Source organism: Phaseolus vulgaris, chromosome 9, assembly GCF_000499845.2.
Source record: "Phaseolus vulgaris cultivar G19833 chromosome 9, P. vulgaris v2.0, whole genome shotgun sequence".
NCBI lineage: Eukaryota > Viridiplantae > Streptophyta > Magnoliopsida > Fabales > Fabaceae > Phaseolus > Phaseolus vulgaris.
The window spans coordinates 27,832,488-27,855,159 of record NC_023751.2 but is presented as its reverse complement, the minus strand read 5'-3'; the positions used below and the strand labels follow the sequence as shown (position 1 = coordinate 27,855,159).

The 22,672-nt window shown below is 36.2% G+C and overlaps 2 protein-coding genes across 3 annotated transcripts; one reads left to right on the top strand and one right to left on the bottom strand.

Moving 5' to 3' along the window:
• Window positions 1-772: 772 nt before the first annotated feature.
• LOC137822619 (uncharacterized) lies at window positions 773-2,598 on the top strand. Its single transcript, XM_068627532.1, has one exon. It carries the CDS (start codon window positions 1,253-1,255, stop codon window positions 2,237-2,239), a length of 987 nt encoding a protein of 328 aa, XP_068483633.1. The 5' UTR covers window positions 773-1,252; the 3' UTR covers window positions 2,240-2,598.
• A 1,172-nt stretch (window positions 2,599-3,770) lies between these two features.
• On the bottom strand, window positions 3,771-22,051 carry LOC137821129 (formin-like protein 20). 2 transcript variants are annotated; one of them, XM_068625574.1, is made up of 17 exons: window positions 21,712-22,051; window positions 20,272-20,975; window positions 19,934-20,155; window positions 18,063-19,858; window positions 17,806-17,935; window positions 17,227-17,298; window positions 16,300-16,398; window positions 16,105-16,146; window positions 11,264-11,344; window positions 11,138-11,188; window positions 10,977-11,058; window positions 10,678-10,772; window positions 10,529-10,600; window positions 6,929-7,045; window positions 5,081-5,149; window positions 4,933-4,999; window positions 3,771-4,723 (listed from the first exon to the last, which is right to left on the bottom strand). In XM_068625574.1, exons 1-17 carry the CDS (start codon window positions 21,782-21,784, stop codon window positions 4,554-4,556), a joined length of 3,942 nt encoding a protein of 1,313 aa, XP_068481675.1. In that variant the 5' UTR covers window positions 21,785-22,051; the 3' UTR covers window positions 3,771-4,553. The 2 variants fall into 2 exon arrangements, with proteins under 2 accessions (XP_068481675.1, XP_068481676.1); XM_068625575.1 differs by having other exon boundaries at window positions 4,933-4,994.
• Window positions 22,052-22,672: the final 621 nt, after the last annotated feature.

Genomic DNA, 22,672 nt, shown 5'->3' with positions numbered 1-22,672 from the left:
AGAAATCAAGAATTAATCACCATAAGCCTTTTCCTTATTGGTCACCAATGCCTCCACGTAATCTTAGACTTCAACTTCTTCCACAACTCACATCACATCCATCCATAATGCTACATCTGCATCTTATCTTATGGTCACGATTTCATCTGTTATTAGAAAGATCTTTTTATTTCTTTTTTTTATATTCTAATCATAATTGTTGATGGGAGTAGAAGTTACACCATTTTTGTTTACCTTTTCTTTCTTCTGTCGTATTTCCTACTTTCATAGTTGCTATTTTATCTTGCAATTCACGTTCACTTCTTATATCACGTGAAAGAAAAGTGTTCAAGTGGGTTGCAAAATTAGTACTTTATAGTTCATAACAATGTTCATTATGTATAATGAAAAGTAAAATAATATCTCATTTTCTTTCTTAACAATTTTTTTTAAAGAAAATACCTCATACACCCAGAATGTAAAATGGTTTTATAATATCAAGCAGTTATAAATTATTATAGAAATGAATCAACTTTTAAATTAATTATTAATAATAGTAGTGTAAAGTGTCATTGCATAACCTTCAAATAAGTGTTAAGTTTGGATAACCATTATTTTTGTTTTGTTTGCAATCAAGTGTTGGGTTGTACTAAAAATATTTAAGTCTACACTTGAATTACAAGATAAGGGGAAAAATTGAATGATTCAATTTGGCATGATTTAAATATATTACTTAGACTTGCAAAAAGTATTGTAGCCATCAATAATAAGGTAGTGAGTGAATTATGTGAAATTTAAGTAAGGAGACATTTCATAATCAAGACAAAGACTTCAAGGCTGTCATACCAAATCACTAATTGCAAAATGCTAATATATCAACTCAGTGACGCCATGGAGATGCTGCTCTTCCTTTGCCCTCTTAAGAACCTATAGGTGGGGCTTTTGCACTACACAAAGAAGAGTCAGAAATATAATTCTCCAGGAGAAACCAAAAACAAAGTCTGAGATTTCTGAACAACTCCACCTTGGTAGGAGTTAGTTTATTTTTGTTGGCCTATCTGTTCCTTCAAAACACCAACTCTTTAAACTCTCTAACCAACCCTTCCAAAATTCAAGAGCAAAATCAAAAGAAAAAACTTGGAAGAAAAGAAACAAACACCACCATCTCATACACCTGTGTCATAGGGTCTCCTTTTAGTGAGAATTGAGAAGCTACTCAATTTGTTACCTTCTCTGTCTTTCTCTACTAGGAGCAAGGAAAAGATCAATTTCAATGGAGGTTTCATGCAAAATTTTGAGAAGATCAATTCACAGTTTTCTTCAAAACTATCATTATTTCACCTCAACTGTGGCTTTTCTAGCCCTTCCTTTCTCAGCATCAATACTCCTATCTCAGGCTTTAGTTCCAGTCTCTTCATCCCTCTTGCCTCAAATACACAGTCACCTAAGGTCTCTCTTTGATGCTGCTGGCTTTCCTTCCTCATCAAAGTTGTTTACCATTCTCAACCTTAAGGTTTCTCAAACAATCACTTCTTCAATCTTCACCCTTCCTTTCACTCTCACATTTCTCCTCATTGCAAAAGCATCCATAATTCAAGCTCTAAATCAACACAAACCAACTTTTCCATCTTCCTTCACTTCCACCCTATTCCATTACAAGCCTCTCCTCCTCACCTATATCTACAATTCTTTCTTTATTCTCTCCGCAAATGCATCTTGCTTTTGCCTCCTGTTTTTGGCCTTCACCGTTGCTGAAGGATTTGGATACTCATCTCCAAGTAGCACACGATTGATGTCAGCTGCAGCTGCAGTTCTATTTTCTGTGATCCTTGCCAATGCACTAGTGATTTGCAACATGGCACTCACTGTATCTGGCATGGAGAAACATAGGGGGTTCATGGCAATTCTGAAGGCCTGTGTTATGCTAAGGGGAAAGACATCAATGGCTTTGTTCCTGGCACTGCCTGCTAATGTAGGCCTTGCAGCCATTGAGGCCTTGTTCCAGTTCAGGGTTGTAAGAGCCTATCACAATTGTGGAATGTCATCATGGCCTTTTATGGCTTTAGAGGGCATTTTCATTGCTTACTTGTACTCACTTTTCATCATAATTGACACAATTGTGAGCTGCATGTTTTACAAATGCTGCAAGATGGGGTTAAGGGGTGATCATGAAGACAAGATTTTGCTGAGGATTGAATTCCCGGAAGAGGAGGACAATTGTGGTTATTTGGTATTCAAGAATTTTGAAGAACTACCTTGAGTAACATAAGGTAGCATATCGTTGTAATAAATTTGGCCAAGGCTTTTCTTCTTATGCTTCACAAAAGGGAAGGAACAACAAGTTAATTAAACCATCTTGCATGCTTTTCAAAAATTCATTCATGTTACTCGAACCAAGTCGAGCAACTTCGGAAGGCATAAAGGTTTTTCATCAGAGGAACCTCAGCTCAGCTAAATGCAAAAGCTAGAAGCTGAAGATTGATTCACCATTTTATTTTGATGTCTTTCTTTTATGTTGTTAAAATATGTCTTTTATTCCATCTCTCTACCTTGTATATTTATTGGTAATATTTTACTTGTGAATAATACAAAGGCTGCTGTTTGTTTGCTTGCGTTTTATAACGTGTTTGATAGGTGGATATGAATACTCACATCTTAAAGGGTCACGCACTTTCTTATTGTTGATGTTTCCAGCATAATTACGTTTAGAATCCCATGAAAGACAAATTATGTTATAACTTTTAGGATTTGCCTGAGTTGTGGATCCCATGAAGAATATGTTCATTTTACATCAGCTCAAACATCTAAATTATTTTTCAAAATGTATGCATGAGAGCATCTAAATGTCAACCAATGAATGATAGGGTGTTGATATTAGTATATTGTGATCCCACTACATATGAATCATATGATCATTGAATGGAAACAGGTCCCGACCAATCATGATATGTGGACACCAAACCACAGAACCTACATTTAATTACAGAAAAAAACTGAATTGCTTCTATAAAGTTCAACTGGAATTTAGTGCTTTAAAACCAAACTTGTAGATATTTCCAACTTGTTCAACAGTTGTTCGTGGCAACAATGTTGAGAAACAGAGGAAATGCAAATGCTGGGGTAATTTTCTATACCAAAATCAGGAACCGTCAATTCATCTAATGGGCCAAACCTTGAGAGGCATGGGAACGTGATTCTAATTTTATTTGAATTAGGGGCATTAGTTCCTCCACCTCCATATATTTCATCCTATACCATCATAAATATGAAAATTCTATTTTACCCTTTTTAGATTATACAATCCGGAAGTATTTTTGACATCTGAAAGTTATAAATAACTTCTAGATTGTGCAATTCACGAAAGACAAAGTGAGAATTTGTATATTTACGATGGTGCAGGACAAAAATATGGAAGTATGGAAGTGGAGGAAGAAACAACCTTGGATTGGTCATTCTAGAGGGTGGAAGCAGAACTTGTTTCATGTTTTGGTTTGCATATATTGGAAAGTGAGAATTAAAAAGTTATAACTAAAGTTTTTTTTTTCTGGATTAGTTATTAAAATGTTAGATTTAATTTGCAAGGGGATTTTGACCAACAATCAAGTTTTTTTAGCAAATTTTATTTTGCTATATCTGAAGTAAAAGATTCTGGATGTTCACACCAAATGAAATCTTAGTGTATGACAAAATGGCGTTACAAATAGAAAATGTCTCTAGCAGATGCAAATATTGATAGTATCAATGAGGTACTTTCCTAGGCAAGACCATTAAATAGCTATCCTATCAGTGCATTTGAAAAGTATCTTTCTACTATCAAATGTGTGCATTACATAAGAAGTTTTTTCACTCATATGTATTGCATTACATAAGATGACTGAAACTAGGATTTCTATCTCAGCCTTGTAATACAATTACAGTAGAGAGACCTGATTTCTTATTCTTTTCTTAACCTGACAACTTACAACATGCTCTTCGGGTGTCGCACTAAAATCTCTATTAAAAGGAATAAGGGAAACTACTTTCTATTTTACATGAGAAGAATGGAATCTTAGAGAAGAGGCTTCAAACTTTGTACAAGGTTTCATGGTACAACATAGGCTTTGGTGATGGACAAATGCCAAATGAGTGATAAAAGCCAGCTCTACTGTAATAGAAGCACGGCATCCAGCAATCACTGGATGCCGATGATTCTCGAGTGATCATGAGAAGCATTCATGCTGGGTCTAGATTGGCCTTTCCCAAGTATTCTTCTGTGAAAGATCAACAAAAATTTGATTCAACATGTCATCAATGAATCCAGTCCCAAGACTTTTTGTATGTTCATAGATGGAAAGAATGTGCCATTTCACTTCATTAGATCACCTTGAAAGGCTAATTGTCATACCAAGATCTCACAAGTGGGCTACTTAACTCGAGATATCGGAAGCAGTCCCCTTAGTACCCACAGATAGATCACTGCCCTTTGGCTTGAGAATGACGTTGGTGCAAAGGAGCAGACAACCCAGTCTTCAACTATCTTTGCCCTCTTTCTCCTCAAGTTAATACCCTTAGCCTTCTACACTTCAATCTCCTTCTCAACATTCTTCTTCTTCATCTTTTCCACTCTTCCTTATGAAGTTAATGCCTTTAGCCTTCTCCATTTCAGCCTCTTTATCAGCTTTCTTTTTCTCTAACACTGTTTGTTTGCAATTCTCTTCATGTGCCTTCAGAAACAACCTTGTGAAATTCAAGAGAGTTGCAGTAACTGCAAACAAAAAAAACAACAATAACAAGTTGGCTTCGGCATTATAAAATAGATGACAAAACATGTCACTTCTTTTTGCCAAACAAACCATTAACATGCAATAATGATGAAACTACAGTCTATCCTCATTTCCTTGTCTACTCTCCTCTCTCATCCTCTGCTTTTTTGTCCTACCATCAACAAGAATAAAGTATTAATGCTAAACCAACCTTGCTCGAAAGGACAACGTGCAGGATCCTCACCGAAATATAGGGCAAGTGCATCTGCATTTCTACCCTGTCCACAAAAATCGCACAATCTGTATGATCCCTTATACATATATATATAATCAACCAAAAAGGTGGCTAAGTATATTACCACCACAGAATATAGGTTTGTTACAGATGCCACCTCTGACCCTGCAACAGCAATGAATTCCTTCGATGTCTGAATTAAAAAAGTGAGTCAAATGAATTGAAAATACACATTAGATATTAAAGATTGAGAGAGAAGAGAAAGACATCTTAGAATTTATGTGAACATGAATTTCGTAATTGTTGAAGAGTAACCGAGCACAAGAAGTATATTAAGCAATCTAACTAACTGATCTGAAAGAAACATAGCAGAATACAAGAGAACACTTTACTGCCTGTTGTTAACGCATAGTTGTATTACTAAAGATCAAACACAAGTCTAAATCTTAAGACACCCAATAATAATAAATAATATCATGTTTTGGTTGTCTAACAAAGTTACTTGGTGTGTTGGACATAACTCAAATTCATAAAACTGTATGGCTAGACGTAGGTCTTAGATAAACTCTGAAGAAGAGTTAGTCTCATACAAAAGATCAAAATCAAATATCACAAGATGATAGATCAACATGATAAACCAAGTTTAAAGGAACATCAGATGCAAGGAAGATAGAAACAAGTCATACTAAAGCTCTGGACTCAACATTAGAAAATCAAACAAAGTCTCTAAAAAGTGTTGGACAAGCGTCTAAAGAAGCATTGGACGGAAGTTACTGGATCAAGACACCTTTGAATTCAATAAATGACATACATATGTGGACTTCATTGGACGCTTTTGTTAAAATTCAAGATTGTCTAATCTAAAAGAAATTTGACGCACTCTTGACTAAGAATATTCTGTATGCTCATTTTGGTGCTATCAAAAGAGTAGATGTAGCTATAGAGAAAAAGATTGTCTTTGGCCATGCACATCAAGCGTAAGAGTGGGAGTTATTAGTATAAAGTCAAACACATACAAGCAAAAAAACGCAAGTCATAAAGGTCCTTTTAGAACGTCTATAAAAAGAAGCAACGCCATGCAGAACAGATGATGAAAAACAAGTATTCACGTCTTACGTGACTCTGAATGCAAAGAAAAAAAAAATCATAACTTCTAAGTGCTTAGTTTTTATAGTGCATCTTATAAAGACCACTTGTGCATATTTGTGAATCCTTCACTTTATGAAGTTAAGACTCTAGAAGCAAGGAATGTATATTTGTATTATCCTGTCTAGTGAGAATCTTCCTTGTAAGAACAAGTTTACTATTGTATAGTCTAAAGAGACCTTGTGTACTTAGTTTGGAGAGACGGTGTGTACTCGTGCTTAATCTCGTAAGATTAGCAAATAGCCTAGAAATGCTTTGTTTACTTGTGTAAGTCAGCAGTGGCATAGAACAATACTGGCTCATGACATGGTTTCAAAGAGTTGAGGTCCAAGTAGTGCAGAATTTGATCCTTACTCCTCTCTTTCTTATAATAAAATATCTACTTCTCTAGGTTTACTTGCCAATTGTGGAGTGGTTCTTGGAACCATAATTATCAGCGTTTATACTCAAGAGTTGATAACATACGTTATATTTTAGATTAGACCTTACTTCTATGTGTTCTAAAATAAGAATTGTGTTGGCCACTATATATCAAATTGTATTAAGCAAAGACTGAGACCAAAACTGCACCCAAATAAATACAATGAACAAACAAAATTTATGGAAAAAATTGCTGGAGCCTTAATCCACACACTACAAGTAGAATTCCTTGGGATTGACTGTAAAATTGAATTAACTGAAGATTAAAAAAATAGTAAATTTACAATCTCAACTACCTTCATGATGCAGGAAACCAGTATCATAATTTAAGTTTAGACACATAACTTTCTTGGCATTGAATTGTGATCTTTAAATGATTTAATGAAGAATCAAGAATACTAAGCACCTTACGAAAAACTTCAGTCACGGGGCCATCGTTTTCAGATGCAGCAAGCTCCTGTTTAACCTTTTCTAATCCCCTGATGATTGCTTGCATTTCTTCTGCTAAAGACTTCAATTGTATCTGCAAGATCATGAATTTATGATCACTATTCATTGAAATCACGTTAACTAATACAAACAGTTAGCCTGTACAAATATCTTTATGCAATTTCATCCATGGTTTCTAAATTTGCATACTTTTGCCTGAGGGGCTATTTTCTTCACAAAGTTTAAAGGGATTAATTTCCAAATTGAAATTACAGTGGATATTTATCAAAGGTCCAAATTTGAAGGATGGTAATTTAGGACTTTTACATTTAGGTAAGTATTTTCCAGCCGAATTTTTGAGTCCAATTGCATTTCTCCCATAATTTCCTGTCGGAAGTAAAGCACTTTGGATTTAACATGGCTTTTGCAAAGTCCAATGTGAATGTTTGAAAAAAAAGAGAAGAAAAAATGACCGCCAAAGGTGGTGGTTTTTGTCTCCTAGTCGTAGAGTTGCTTTGACCATGATTGAAACTTTAAACAAGTTACGTAATGGATTGACTCATTTCCCATGTAGTACACACATGGTATGCTCGTGCATTTAAAATTATGTAGGTGAGTGAAAAATGTATAGTTTTGATATATAAAAGAAGCAATACATTGGTGTTTAAAGGAAAAAAATCCTAATGAAAGGAAATAAATCTCCAGACATAAAGATTCTAAGTCTGGAGCAAATCTATCAAATAAACTCCTACTGTCAATCTCTTAATTTTAGGGATTTCTTACTAACAATATGCAATCAATCTATATTTATTGTACCGTAGATGTGCAATATTTACACCTATATTTCAACACCCCCTCTCAAGCTGATGAATAAATGTTCTCCATTCCCAACTTAGTTACGATATTATGGAAGTCTAAGGTGAGTCCTTTTGTCAGCCACCTCTTACTTGGACGGAATGTATGACATGCATACTAAACTTTCTTCTAATTTTTTCTTAATGAAGTGTCATCTAAGATAATGGGCCTAAATTATGATTCAGCGGATGATCTTGCCACCACATTCTGATTTTTTGCCTCTCCATGTCACCAAGTCCCCCACCTAGGAAAGTACAATATCCAATTGTTGATCTTCTATCAACAAGGGAACCTGCATAATCTGCATCAGTGTAGGGTCTTCAAGAGTTAGTTTTCCATTTCTTTTGAACAGTATTTCTTTTTCTAGGGTTGTCCTTCAAGTAATGTAGAATTCTATAAACAGCTTGAAGATGAGATTCCTTTGGTTCATGCATAAATTGATTGATGACACTCACTGAATGAGCAATGTCTGGCCGTGTGTGAGCCAAATATATTAATTTTCCAACCAGCGTCTGATACATCTTTTTGTCTACCGTTGATCCCTCTTCAACCTTACACAACTTGTGATTAGGATCCATTGGAGTTGATATTGGTTTGCACCCAATTTTCCCACTTTCTGCCAGCAAATTAGTTATACATTTTTGCTGAGATATAAAAATTCTCTGGTTAGAGTAGGCTACTTCAATCCCTAAAAAATACTTTACTCTTATCTCTTTTAGTTCAAATTCCGGGACTAGTCTCTGTTTCAATTCTTCCTTCTCTTTTTCATTATTTCCATTCACTATAATATCATCAACATAAACTGGAAGTATTGTTACCGCCTATTTCCACATGAATGTTTAGTAAACAAAGTGTGATCCCCTTGACTTTGTTTGTATCCAAATCCCTCCATAACTTTTGTGCATCTTCCAAACCAAGTTCTAGGGGATTGTTTCAGTCCATAAAGAGCCTTTCGCAATTTGCAAATTTTTTTTCTCCTTCAAACCTGGGTGGAATATTCATGTAGTTTTATTCTTCTAGGTCTCAATAGAGAAAGGAATTTTTAACATCATATTGTAGAAATTTCCAAACAAAGTGGGCAACTAAGGACAAAAGAATCCTTACAGTATTCATCTTAACAACTGGTGCAAAAGTTTCTTGGTAGTCTATTTCGTAAGCTTGAGTATATCCTTTGCAACCAACCTCGCTTTGTACCTTCCAATATACCCGTCAACCTTATATTTTATTGTTAATATCCATTTGCACTCAACAATATTCTTTTCTTTGGGTTTTGTCAACAAATTCCCAAGTATTGTTCTTTTCCAATGAATCCATCTTCACTTTCATGGCATCTTTCCATTTTTTCTTTGTCAAAACTTTAGTAACAAAGTTAGGAACAACAACAGAATTCAAACTAACAATGAAACTTTTATGGTTAGTCGATAATCTATCCAGAGAAACATAATTTGATAAAGGATAGAGAGGTTGTTCTGTGCAGTTTCTAGTACCTTTTCTTATGGTTATTGGTAAGATCAAGGTCATTTGGAGAGTTGAGAGTGTTTCAGTTTCTGGTTCAACCTTGTCAGTAGTTTTATGTTCAGAACTTGGATTGGATTCATGGACTTGCCAAATTTCTGGAGTACGCTTCCTTCTTAAGACATTGCTGAATCTTGGAAAATCATAGGTACTAACTCTTGGGGCTGAATCTCTAACTATTCCAGTGTTTTCTGATTGTAGTTTAGTAGCCTCGATGATATTATTAGTTTCAGTTTCTAATTCTGCCCCAAAATTAATTATCTTAACTGTAAGTTCATTCTTGGAGGCTTTAGTTGGAGCATACGACAAAAGAAAGGGTTCAAGGTGGTCATCGCAATTTTATAAAAGAACTTAGGAGCCGCCAGTTGGAGAAAAAAAGATTTAATTTCAAAGGTGACATCAATGGAGATATACCAATTTTTAGATGAAGGGCTATAAGCCTATAACACTAGTAACCTTTTTGAGTTGCTGAATAACCAATAAATCTAGCAACCTGGGATCAAGTTTGTCTTTATTTGGATTGTGGATATGTACAAAAGTGTCGCACCCAAATATTCTAGGAATGAGGCCATTTGGGATCTTGAAGTGAGGGAAATATTTTTTAGGATTCTCAAGTGTTCCCATTAGGTTTTTCAGTCTTTTTATCTCCTCAATATTGAATCCTACCTCTATTGATTTTGGATCAGACATTTCCAATGCAAATCAGCAACTGGCTGTCTAATAGGTGATTTACAAAGAAAAGAAAACAACAATAAAGGCTGTTACAATAAGTGCAACAATTAAGGTTGCACCCTCTTGAAGATAAAATGACAATGAAGGTCATAAGTGGTAAAAACAGAGACAAGGGCTAGAAATCTAATACCAAGTGAAAAAAATGTGTAATAAATCTCCTTAAATAAAGGAAATAAATCTCCAGATATAAAGACTTTAAATCTGGAGCAAATCTACCAAATAAATTCTTCATCCCAATTCCCTAATTTTAGTATTTCTTACAAACAAATATAGATTTATCATCCAATCATTCTATATTTACCGTACAGTCAATCTGCAGTATTTACACCCATATTTCAAGAGGGTGCATTGCAAAAAGTAATTGAAAAAGGAAGGAATGTGTTTTTTTAGTGAAATTGGACCAAGAAATCAGGGTAACAAGGTAAGGCAAAGCTTTGTTCTTCTGTAAATAAATAACCAAAAACTAAATTGTGACCTTAGTGGCTGCTTCCAAGCTAACAAGGTCAAGGTGAAAATCAAGGAGTCCAGGAAACCTTTCAGCTAGGACCTGGAATTCAAATAGAAGAAAACAGAAAGTTAAACCACCAAAATAATATCTTCATCTAAATCAAGTGAGACAATTACCTTGCAAAGAAAATGCATGAGTGTCATTTTACTATTTGAAGCACGAGTGTCGGTTAGTTTTAAGAGACTATCTAACTTGAATCCAACAGCAGATCCTGTACAAAGTTGAAAAACTCACACTCAAGTTCTATGATAACAGATATAAAAAAACAAATAAAAATTATTTAGTAACATATTATATTAAGGACCAATTATTATCTAATTTTAAAAATACAGAGAAGTACGCCATATATATTTCCCCTAATCAGAAGAGAAGAGAATGATAATAAAAACATTTCTGTTACTAAAAGAAGACATACCCCTTGCTGTTCCTTGGTTCAATGTATTACCCAAATAAAGAATTTTCTTCATGATCTCCTTTAGTTTGAATGAGTTTCGGACCTAAGGCCAAGATAAAAAAAAGCACATGGTTTTAAAAAATACAAGCCACTTTCGTCAATTAGATTCATAAGCAAATTACCTCTTCACAAGCAGAGTTTACTGTGTGTAAGCTCTTCTTAAACTCTGTAATCTGCAGATTGAAATGAGATACTCAAGAAACCAAATCCACAACAAAACCAGAAAATCATTGCAGAGAACAGCAAACCTGAGTCCCAAACTGAATTTTGAAAGAGAATACTCTAAGTTTTGACTCCACTCTTGGCACTTTCATCAGCTCCAAGAAATACTGAAATATAACATAACCAATGTATAAGAGAATATAATTACACATACACAGGTTGTTGAATTAACAAAGACAAAAGTATTTGTTTATAATCCATGTCTCAACAGTAGAGGAATGTGCCCACTATGTGGTGCCACAGACTTAAGAAGATAAAATACAGGGTTTGCACCCATAACCCAAAGAATGTCACAAACCTCAGAGTAGGGGTGACTATTTATGAGCAGTGTTCTGCCATTATTTATTTTCATAAATTCGCATTCCATCAATTGTTTCCTTAAAATAAACCTGCTTCTCTTGTTATGATAGTTTGGGTACTCAGTTTCTTCACTTTTCACCTTACTTCTAAATTTTAATATAAGAACTTCCAAACAAATTACAAACAGCACCAGATAGTTTCATCTTTATTACTTTTAATTTTCCTCCAATCAAATCGGAATATAAGTAGCTTATCCTGTCATTATATTACTACACTAGGAAAGCTGTACTTTCAAGACTTCCCAATCATGCTTCTATTAGGAATCTCACATTTAGTAGGATGAGCTACATGATGTGATACTTAAGCTTTAAGGCTCTCCCTCCCACCTAATGGAGTAGTCTTTTAGGTTTGACTCTCCCTTGTGCTTAAGTCCTAACAATTGGTGTTATCATTGAGAATTGAGTTAAGGAAAGGGCTACAGACGGAATATTGATAAATGAAGTCGTCTTAAGGAGAAAATGACTACCACTAAGTAAGATGATAGATGAATGAAGTCATCTCAATGAGAAGAGGGCTATCACTGGGTCAGTATGGATAGAGTGAAGTCGTCATGAACCTTGGCCTTAAAACGGGTGGCATGTTAGGATTTCAACATTGAGTAGGATGAGCTACTTGATGTAGTGCTTAAGCCTTGAGGCTTTCCCACCTAATGGACTAGTCTTTTTATTTTATTTGGATTCTCCTTTTGTACTTCAGTCATAACTAACAGCCATGTCTAAAACATCTGTCTCCTTTAAGTCAGTAATCAAGCATTGTTGGGTGAGATAGACCCTTCAACAATTGTATTTGAGTGGGCTGCAGGGATATTGAATGAATTTTCAGTAGTTTTTCAAGAACCTTCAGACTTACCCCCATTTAGAATACATGATGATGCCACTGTATTGAAAGAAGAGGCTGAAGTACCAAATATTAGAGCCTAGAGGTATCCCCCTCCACTGCCAAAAAAATAAAAAATATAGTGTATTTGGTGATAATGTTGAGATCTAGAGTTATTAAGTCTGAGTTCCTATTCAAGCCGAATTATTTTGGTTAAGAAAAAAGATGGAGGGTGGCGGTTTGGTGTTGATTACAGGTCATTGAATAAAATAACTATACCGGATAAATTCCCTACATTGTTATTGATGAGTTGTTGGATGACTTGGGGTGCTGCTATATTTTCTAAGTTAGATATGAAATTTGGGTACCACCAAAACAGGATGAAGGGAAATAACACTCCTAAAACTGCTTTTAGGACTCATGAGGGACATTATGAGCTTGTGGTAATGTCTCACAAATGCACCTTCTACTTTCCAACCATTAATGAATGAGGTGTTAAGTTAAGGCCATATTTAAGGAAATGGACTTAGCTTTCTTTGATGATATACTAGTTTCTAGTAAGATCACAGAGGAACATAATATCCATTTGCAAACTATTCATCAATTGTTTGTCAATAAAAAGAAGTGCACTTTCAGGCAGGAGCGAATAGAATATCTTGGGCATGTCATATCTGGTCAAGGGGTAGCAGCAGACCCGAGAAAGTTAAAAATCATGATTATTTGGCCGGTGCCTAAGGACATTAAAGCTTTGAGAGGATTTCTAGGCCTCACGGGGAATTCTAGAAGCTATGTAAAAGATTATGGGAAAATTGCAAACCCTCTCAGTTGCTGAAGAAGGACAGTATTTATTGGCAGCAACAAGCTCAAGTTGCATTTGATTCACTCAAGAAAACAATGGCAGAGTTACTCATCTTAACAGTTCCAGACTTTTCAAACATTCATTGATGAAACAAATGCTTCTAGTAAAGATTTGGGTGCAGTCCTGTTACAAGATTGAAGATTGGTAGCTTTTCTCAGCCAAGCATTATCGGAAAGAGCTAGCAGGAAGTCAGTTTATGAGAGAGAACTTATGGCCATTGTCATGGTAGTACAGAAGTGGATATGTTAATTGATGAGAAGGCATTTCATCATTCATACAGACCGAAGAAGCCTCATATTTTTTACTGATCAAAGGGTACTGGGTGAAGACCAATTTAAATGGACTTCTAAGCCGATGGGTCTGGACATAGAAATCAGGTATAAATCTGAGCGCGAAAATATGACTGCAGATGCGATATCAAGGCGAATGGCTTATGTAGCCTTATCAGTAGTTCAATTTTCAGAGTTAGAAGAATGGGAAGAAGCACAATCACATAGTAAATTGAAGACTACTATCCAATATTTGATAAGATTCCACTACCCACCTGGGGTTCTCTTTCAAAACAGAATTGATGTACTAACTAAGCAATATTAGTATTACCAAGAAGATCTAAGAAAATTCTTCTATTATTAAAGAAATTTTAAAATTCTGCAATAGAAAGTCACTCTGGTATTTCAGAACCCTATAAAAGGACATCCGCCTTAGTGTATTGGGAAGGCATGAGGAAAGACATTCAACAGTTTGTAGCTACTCATGAAGTCTGTCAACAAAATAAGTATCAAACATTATAGTCAAAAGGAATGTTAAGGACATGATGGAGGATTCTGTTTTGATGTGTCTTATAACAGACCAATAGAAGCAGGGTGTATGCTGGTTCAGGGTTCTTTTTGCAGGAAACAAAAACTATGTTTTTTATGTGGTATTTTGGTTGTTGTGGAAATCCCTAAGTGTGTTTGTTGTTCAACTAGTGGTCTCACATGTGGATGGTAGCAGTAGAGGTTGGGGTGGGGATTTAGACATGTTGGCGGATGTAAGTCGAAGTTGTAAACTCCAACCAATCTAAGTGCGAGATGGACCTTGGCAAGTAGGAAGTTGGTTTCTGATAAAAGTGAGCTTAAAAGGAGCAAACAGGGGGAAGCCAAAGTCCAAAAAGGAGCGTATGGAAGTTGCTGCATTGAAGTGATTAATTCTGTGACAAGTGCTACAATCGTGCCAATGCAAGCTGGGTAGAAGGAATGTCAATGAGGTGGTGGAGATAACCAATATTTTGGTGTATTTTGATGGTTTTGTAGCTGCAGTTTCCAGTGTTTATAACATTCCAATACGAGCACGGTGCTAGCTGGAATAGGATGTCTAGCTTATGCAGCAAATATTATCTATCTATTGCTTTGGGGTGTTTGTTCATCTCTTTATTCTTGGAGATTCTTAATGTGATTTGGTTTATGTAAAAGGGTTGGGATACCCCTTTTGTATCCCTCTTAATTTAATTTCATTCTTTGCTGATCAAAAAAAAAAAACATTATCCCCCCAGCAGGTCTTCTCCAACCACTAATGGTTGTAGTGACACTTACTAAATATGCTCACTTCATTTCCATTAGTCATCTTTTCACAGCGACAGAATTATTCAGTGTGGCCGGTATGAAACTCAAACTTAGTTCTACCTATCACCCACAGTCTGATGACCAAACTGAGGTTGTTAATAGGTGCCTCAAGACATATTTGCGATGTTTGACTGGGTCTAAGCCAAGACAGTGGCCTAAGTTATTGAGCTGTGCTAATAAGAAGAGAAAAGATACTAAGAAGTGGACTTTAAGCCTAACTAAACCTTATAAAACCAACTCCTAAGGTGAGGTTTGCATTTACTTATATACTATGACATGTCCTTATCTCTATTTGATGTGAGATCTCCAACAAGAGACATGAACTATACAGCTGGTGATTGGGTTTATCTTAAATTACAGCCAACAAGTTGAATCATTAGCTAAAAAGAAGAATGAATTGAATCCAACGTTTTATGGTCCTTATCAGGTGGTGAAGATATTGGGGCCAGTGGCATACCAGTTAAAACTAACCCCGGATAGCAAGATCCATCCAGTCTTTCATGTATCTCTCTTGAAGAAAGCATTAGTTCATTCAGTTACTCCACAACCACTGCCTAGCAAGTTAGCAGTAGACCTGGAGCTACAAGTTCAACCAGCATCAGTGGTGGAAGCCATAAACAGTGCCTCTGGAACAGCAGAAGAATTGATTCATTGCAAGATCTTCCAAACTTTGAAGCCACGTGGTAATGAGCAGATGTAATTGAAGAGCAGTTTTCAATTTTCACCTCGAGGACAAGGTGAAACTGTTGGAAGGGGGGAGGCATTGTTAGTCATAGACCTCCCATTAAGTGGACCTATAGTAGGAGGAAGCCCAATAGTACAATTAGGCTGGAACCTATAGCTAAGAACCTATGTAATTAATACATAGAGAAATAGAAGGAAAGTGGGGGCAATGGGATGGGATCAGTGGAGATATTGGTTGGGAGAGACTAGGATCTCGAAATCCTATTGATATTGTACTCTTTTTTCTTTCTTTGTACTTCTGACTCTTGTTCTTTCATCTCTGTGGGAACGTTTCCCTGGAGAACATCATCAATAATATTGGCTATTTTTACAGCAACCTTTGCTTAAGATAAAACCAGTCTATCTGCGTCAAGCAAACTTGAAGACACCAACACAAATATCAGGTATGGATATGCCAAAATAGAAATCCCGCATGATTTTCCGAGCTCACATTATACTTTTCTCAAGTACTATATAATATTATGGCTAAAATAAATCATTCACAAACCTTTTCACACTTCCCCAAATTCTCCTTATCACCGGTGTATCCCTATTTAGTCATAACCAAGATGAATGAAAATTAGAAAAGCAAGAACATTATAATAAAAGGTAGCAACTCATAGTAAGAGAATTTTCTAGAAATGAAAACCTCTTAATTGTCAATCAGGATTCAAGAACCACGTATAAATTTTTTAAGCTTCACCTTTAAAAGCTCTATCTCCTCTTTGGTTGGACAAAATTTAATGAGATTTTCCACCTGATCAACATCTAGCACTGAATCATCCATAGCCAGTACTGCAGCCTGGGTATGAATTTCGTCATGTTACACACAGTAAATTGAATAAGTTACAGTCAAGAGATTTAGTTTGATACTTTTTTGCAGATATATGATAAGGCAGGAAACTGTTCCAAAGAACATTTATTATCAAAAGCTGTTAGTCTTAACCAATAACTACACAAACATCAAAAAATACTTTAAGAATTATCTTAATTCAAATGCAACTATAACAACTACAACAAAAGAAATTTCCCACTAGGTGAGGTCTCCTCCATGGATCAAAAGACATCAAACATCTAAGTCTTTTTTAATGACTTCTCTTAAGATTTTCTCTGTCTTTACCTTTATTTATTGGGTTATCCTCCATTTAATCACTCTTCTTAGGGCTCCAATTATGTGAGATTCTATAATCTTTTCCTTATGATCAAGTGCTGCTCTACTTTATCTCTAGCAAATTCAGTCATCATCTTATCTTTTCTTGTTTGTCCTCTTCTCTCATCCACTACAAGATTCTCATCTCTACAAGAGTTGGCTTACAATTTTTTTGACACTTTATTGTCCAACATTCTGTACCACAAGACATGGTCAGTCTTTAGGATAGATATAGTAATATTTTCTTGAGTTTGAGAAAGAGCTTTTATAATCATCAATAACACTAGAAGCATTTATCAATTTCATGCACAAAGCTGCCACGTGTCTTGCTGAACTTGCATTCAAAAAATTATATTTTATGTTTCATGAAAAAAGAATACCAATGTTCACTATGATATGCTTTAATGTAAAATCTTAGCTTCCATAATTACACTTTAAAATTGCTCGCATGAATTTAGAAATTTCAAACTATCAACTTACCATCATATCAGGAAGAGGCATCTTAACCTTTGTGAGCATAATTTCAGTATTATTGGCCCTCCTTAGGTCAATCTACAATTAATCACAGAATAACTTATTAGTAAGATACTAGGAAAATACTAAATGAACATTATACCAATGATTTTGAATAAATCATTTAACAGCCAAAGAATGCACACTGCACTTGTGCAGTATTTTGAATTTGAATTTCCAGAAAATGGATAGACAATGATAACAACATTACAGTAATATTGCGAAGATAGTCATCCATTCATAATACTTTATGCACCAAGGTATGTTTGATATTTTTCCTGACACAACAAAACTATAGTAAAGTATGTATTTGTTTCCTTCACAGGTAAGGAGCAATTACCTAATGACTCAAAGTCAGACCAGAATGAAAACGACTTCTTTGTGAACAAATTACTGAGCATACAAAACAATGGAACTAAATTCCAAATTTAATTTAATGAATCCATGAACATCAGCAACCTTTGTTGTGAAGTACAAAGGAAAGACTAACTTAGACAAGGTTTATTTCAAAAAAAAAAAATCAAGAACATTCATATAGAAGAATACCAATTGGATTTTGTCAGTTTTGGATCCAACGGATTTGCGCCGCCCACCAGATTTACCATCTGAATCAGCAGGTTTTGCAACATTTGCAGAAAAAAGCTTCTCTATCTCTGAAACGTCAAACTCTTGTGTTCTAAGATAGAATGTAAAAGCAATCATTAAAACATGAAGGATTGAAAGCAGGCAGTAATTAAGTGTATAATTTTAGAGAATTGAAATGAATCAAAAAAAATCTTTCGTTAATAAGCAAGTTAAATTACATTTGAAGTTCTCCACGTCTTTGTAGTTCATCCCATAAACTTCCTTGCAATGCCCTTGTTACCTTACTCCAATGCAGAGGCTTTAAGGAGGATTTCCGAGTTGCCATGGCACCAGCCCCTGTAGGACGTCCAAGTCCTCGGCCTCTCCCTCTTGTATCAGTTCCAATTGGTGAAGGAAAATGAGCACCACCTAGAGGTCCATGAGGAGAATGAGAAAGAGGAGCCCGCATTCCAGTAGGAGGTGGGCCTCGACCACCTGGAGGTGGTGGAGGAGTTGTGCCTCCAGGCATTGTTGTTGGTGGTGGTCCACGATTTGGTGGAGGTGGGGGAGGTGGAGCTCTGGACAGTGAAGAAGATGGTGGTGGAGGTGGTGCTCCACTTGATGGTGGAAGAAGTGGTGGTGGAGGTGAAGCTCTGGATAGAGAAGGAGGAGGAGGTGGTGGTGGTGGAGCAGTACTTAAAGGAGGAGGAGGTGGTGGTGCTGGTGGAGCATTACTGGAAGGAGGAGGAGGAAGTGGTGTAGATTTACTTAAAGGAGGTGGAGGATAATGTGGTGGTGGTGGTGCAGGAGGAGGAGCTTTAAACTTTGTTGGAGACATTGAGGGAGAAGGGAATGGAGCTCCATTTGTAGACTGCAAAGGAGGGGGAGGAGGAGGAGGTGGTGGTGGTGGTGGTAGTGAAACTTTAGATGTAATTACACCATTTGCAGTGGGAGGAGTAGGGGGAGAAGGAGGTAAAGCCCCATTATTTTGTCCAACAGATTTCCAATGGGTAGGAGTCATAAAGCTCCCTCTATTTTGCCCAAAAATTGGAGGAGGAGGAGGAGGTGGAGGTGGAGGAAGTTGTAACATTTGATCATAGCTCTGTTGTGGTGCTTGATTAGCTAACTGAAGATATGTCTCTTTGACTGACAGCAATGATGATAGTGGAGAGTTTGAGCCTATTTCTGTTACAGTGTCTGAAGATTTTGAGTTATCACCATCACAGCTTTTCAAATCATTTATCGTGTCCATAAAAACAATTGCTTCAGAGACATGAGAACTAGAAGTAGATTTTCCTTTGGCATCAATGGTTTCGTCCTTTTCAGAGGTAACATGTGACAATGTAAGTGGTGAACTATTGTTCCTTGATGGTGGATATGAGACATGCATGGAATCTTGAAAAGAATCCTTACTAGAAGGAACCGACCTAGTTGTTGCATTGAGTTTTGCATGATTTGCCTGAAAACCATGTGGTTCTTGGTGTTTAGTCTTTTGGTTTGCTACAACTGAATCGCCCATGGGCTTTGAGTTTGTAGGAAGTAATTTATCCGATTTTGGTCTAGAAATATGAAGCAGCTGCAACCCTTCTTCTGTTTCATTGTTATCTTCATCATATTTGTTTTGCATAACTGCCAATTTATCATGAGCATTCACAGTGACTCCCTTTGTCATAAAAGTTATCCCATAATCCACTCCAATATCTTTGACAGCATGAGTATCTAAAACCACCCTCTTGTCAAGCTTGTACCTCGCATCATCAACCTGTTGGTGAATCCCATCATCTAACAGGGAATCCAGAAAAGTACGAGGATCTGAATACTCTTTCCAGACCTCTTTATGACTTCCCTCATCTACTACACTGTCATAAACCATTGGAAAATCGTAATCTCCCTTACCTTCCATAGCATCAATTACATTGCTGAAGATCTCTTCTGCTTCATAGAATTCCTCAGCCTCAGGTGAAGCACATTCTGTGTCACTTGCATCTTCTGTGTTTAGATTAGGTATAACAGCATCAGCGTCCAAAAAAAGCACCTGATACAGATACAACTATTTGTTCAACTCCTATTGTTTCAGAAAACAACTGACATAAGGAAAACAACAACTCACCTCAAATTTGAAGTCCTTGGGGAACTGATCCTTTGCATCCCACTGAATATCAATTTCATCACGGCTCAGCGTCAATATATTTGACCTTACAAACGCAGTATGAAACATGACTCTGAACATCACCTCCTCACGAACAAAGTCATCACTTAAATGTATGCACTCAAGAACCACATCCCCTTGAACATGACAACGGATGTCAATTTTCACGAGCCTACATTCTGCCTGTGGTTAAAACTTCTTAAGAAGACATTCTCTCTAATCAATTCGGAATTAATTATAAATAGCACAGATATTGCGTCTAATTAACTCACTGAATAACAACTTTAAATCTAAGTCACCTGCAAGTAGTGGCGAACTTGATTTTGGCCCATTGAAGTTGAGGAAAGAAGCTTAGAACTTCTGTTGGAAGGTTTTGAAGGGTCTGGACCATAGACACGCACAAGCGGTCTGCATCCTTTTCCACCGTCAAACAATGGAAGGACCCTCACAATAATGCAATCCAAATATAAGGGTGTTTCTGATGGAGGCCACTGAGAACCCAAATGCCTCCTGGAAATGTACTGAAGATATCTCAAATGAGAAGGTTGTGGATTCAAAGGGGATAGAAGGTGGAGAAGTTCTCTAGGTGCTTGCTTGTACACCATTTCAAGAGTCTTGTGTTCCCCATTGTACTGTTTCCTGTACAACAGAAGAGCAGCTAGCATAAACGCAAGCACAGGCCAACCACCCCTTTCACAGTGCATCAAAAGCACGTTTTGTTTTCCCTCCAAAGACAACCAGCTCTCACTTGACCGAAGGAAGTGGTGAATCATCTCCAATGGCAAAAGGGGACAACCCTCATATTGCCGAGGGTACTCCATAACTGTCATCTCATACTGAGACATTATGTCTGAAATTCGACTGCGCCTATCCCCTTCTCTGAAATTGAACACCATGAAAGAAGCATCCGGATAGTGATCCTGAAGCTGAGCCACAACCCCCCCAATATAAACCTTGTACTCCTCTTCCTCCAACACATTCTTGGAGAAGCAACAATCAAAAACTGCATAAACAGTCAAGTATTACACAAATACCAAAACACCACACAAAGTCATTCTGACACTAAACAGAAACAACTGTTATTGCAAGGCACAACTACAACTATAGTCTCAGTAACAAGAACCAAGGTCATAAAAAAGGGTCTCCAAACCCAATTTACGATACGCAACTGCAATGGTGACAACATTTGTCTGTTTCACATTTTCGAGAATTCTGACTAAACAGTGACTGCAACTACAGTATAAAACCTTGAGGACGAGTACAAGAGTCTCACTCAAAACACATCTTCCACACAAAACCAACCTTCCTTTCTGGGTTTTCCAGCCAACAATCCTCAAGTGACGAATCACTACCAAGATTACTATTTTATTCCAGTTACTCCAAATCCAACCCTCTCGTTCCGCATTTTTGTTACACCTTGAATAACCCCTAACCCAAACACCCACCCAACCCTGAAAAAACACGGACCAACTGGAATAGACCAAACTCAATGGAACACAAAACCCAGAAACAGAAACAGAGAAAGCCCACATTGTCACTGCATTACCATAAACCCACTTGAAAAAAAAATCAGTAACCGTGGTCAAAATTCAGCCACGAGTGAGAAAAGATATGCTTCAATTCCCAAGAACTCAAATTACAAAAAAGAAAGAACAAATATAGAAATAGACATAGTTAAAGAAAAAGGTGTAAGTAAGTAGATAAAGTAAGGAAAAAGGAAATGAATGTGAGAGAGAGACCATAGAGTCTGTCGGAGATCTCGAGGAGGTGATCTGGTGGTTTCCGGTAAAAGAACCTTCGGAAGAGAGCCATGGGAATGGAATGTACTTCTGAGTATGAAAAAAGTGTTACTTTCGACTTGGTTGGGTTGGAACTGGGCCATGCATGCGCCTTTGCTTTTGGTTTTGGTAAGTTATAGTTAAATTAAAGGAAGGATTTTTTTATAGTAAGTAAACTCATCCATCATCATCATCATCAACAACAACACCATTACAGTATCATTCATCAACGTCAAATCACTTCTTTGAGTCTTTCTCACGGAAAACCATCTTCATCCATTTCGCTTATGTCCATGCACACACACACGCTTGTATATATATATATATATAATAATTCTACTGCATCATACGTTCCTACTTCTTCTCTTTATGTCACAAGCTCATTAAGCTAAAAATGCTTTCTTTTTTTCAAATAATATCTACGTACTTTTTCTTTGCATGAAATATTTATTTGATACAACGAAGACTTTTTTTTTATTATTATTATCAAACTGGTGTAATGTTTTTCACATAAAGTAGTAAAAAAAAATATGGAAATGGAGAAATCCCCTGAACAGAAACTATTTCGAAAATTCTACAGATTAATTTAAAATATTTATACTGCTAAACAATTCTCATAAATTACATCTTTAACCACATGGGAGAATTTCCTCTGTGTTTACTTATGAAGAAAATTTATCACAGTTTATGAGCAATTTGTGACAGTTTTTTAGCAAGTGTTTTTTTTAAAAAAAATAAAATAATAATAGTAAAGTAAAATCGAGCTTTGAATCTTGGTTTTTGATTTCTGAATTTTCTAAACGAATATTCTAGATGACTTACCATGTTCATAATTTTCTAAAAACTTACACATTTTGTTAATAAATAAAAAATTGTACCGTTTTAATAAAAAAATGTAAATGTAAGTACTCTCTTTCTTAGA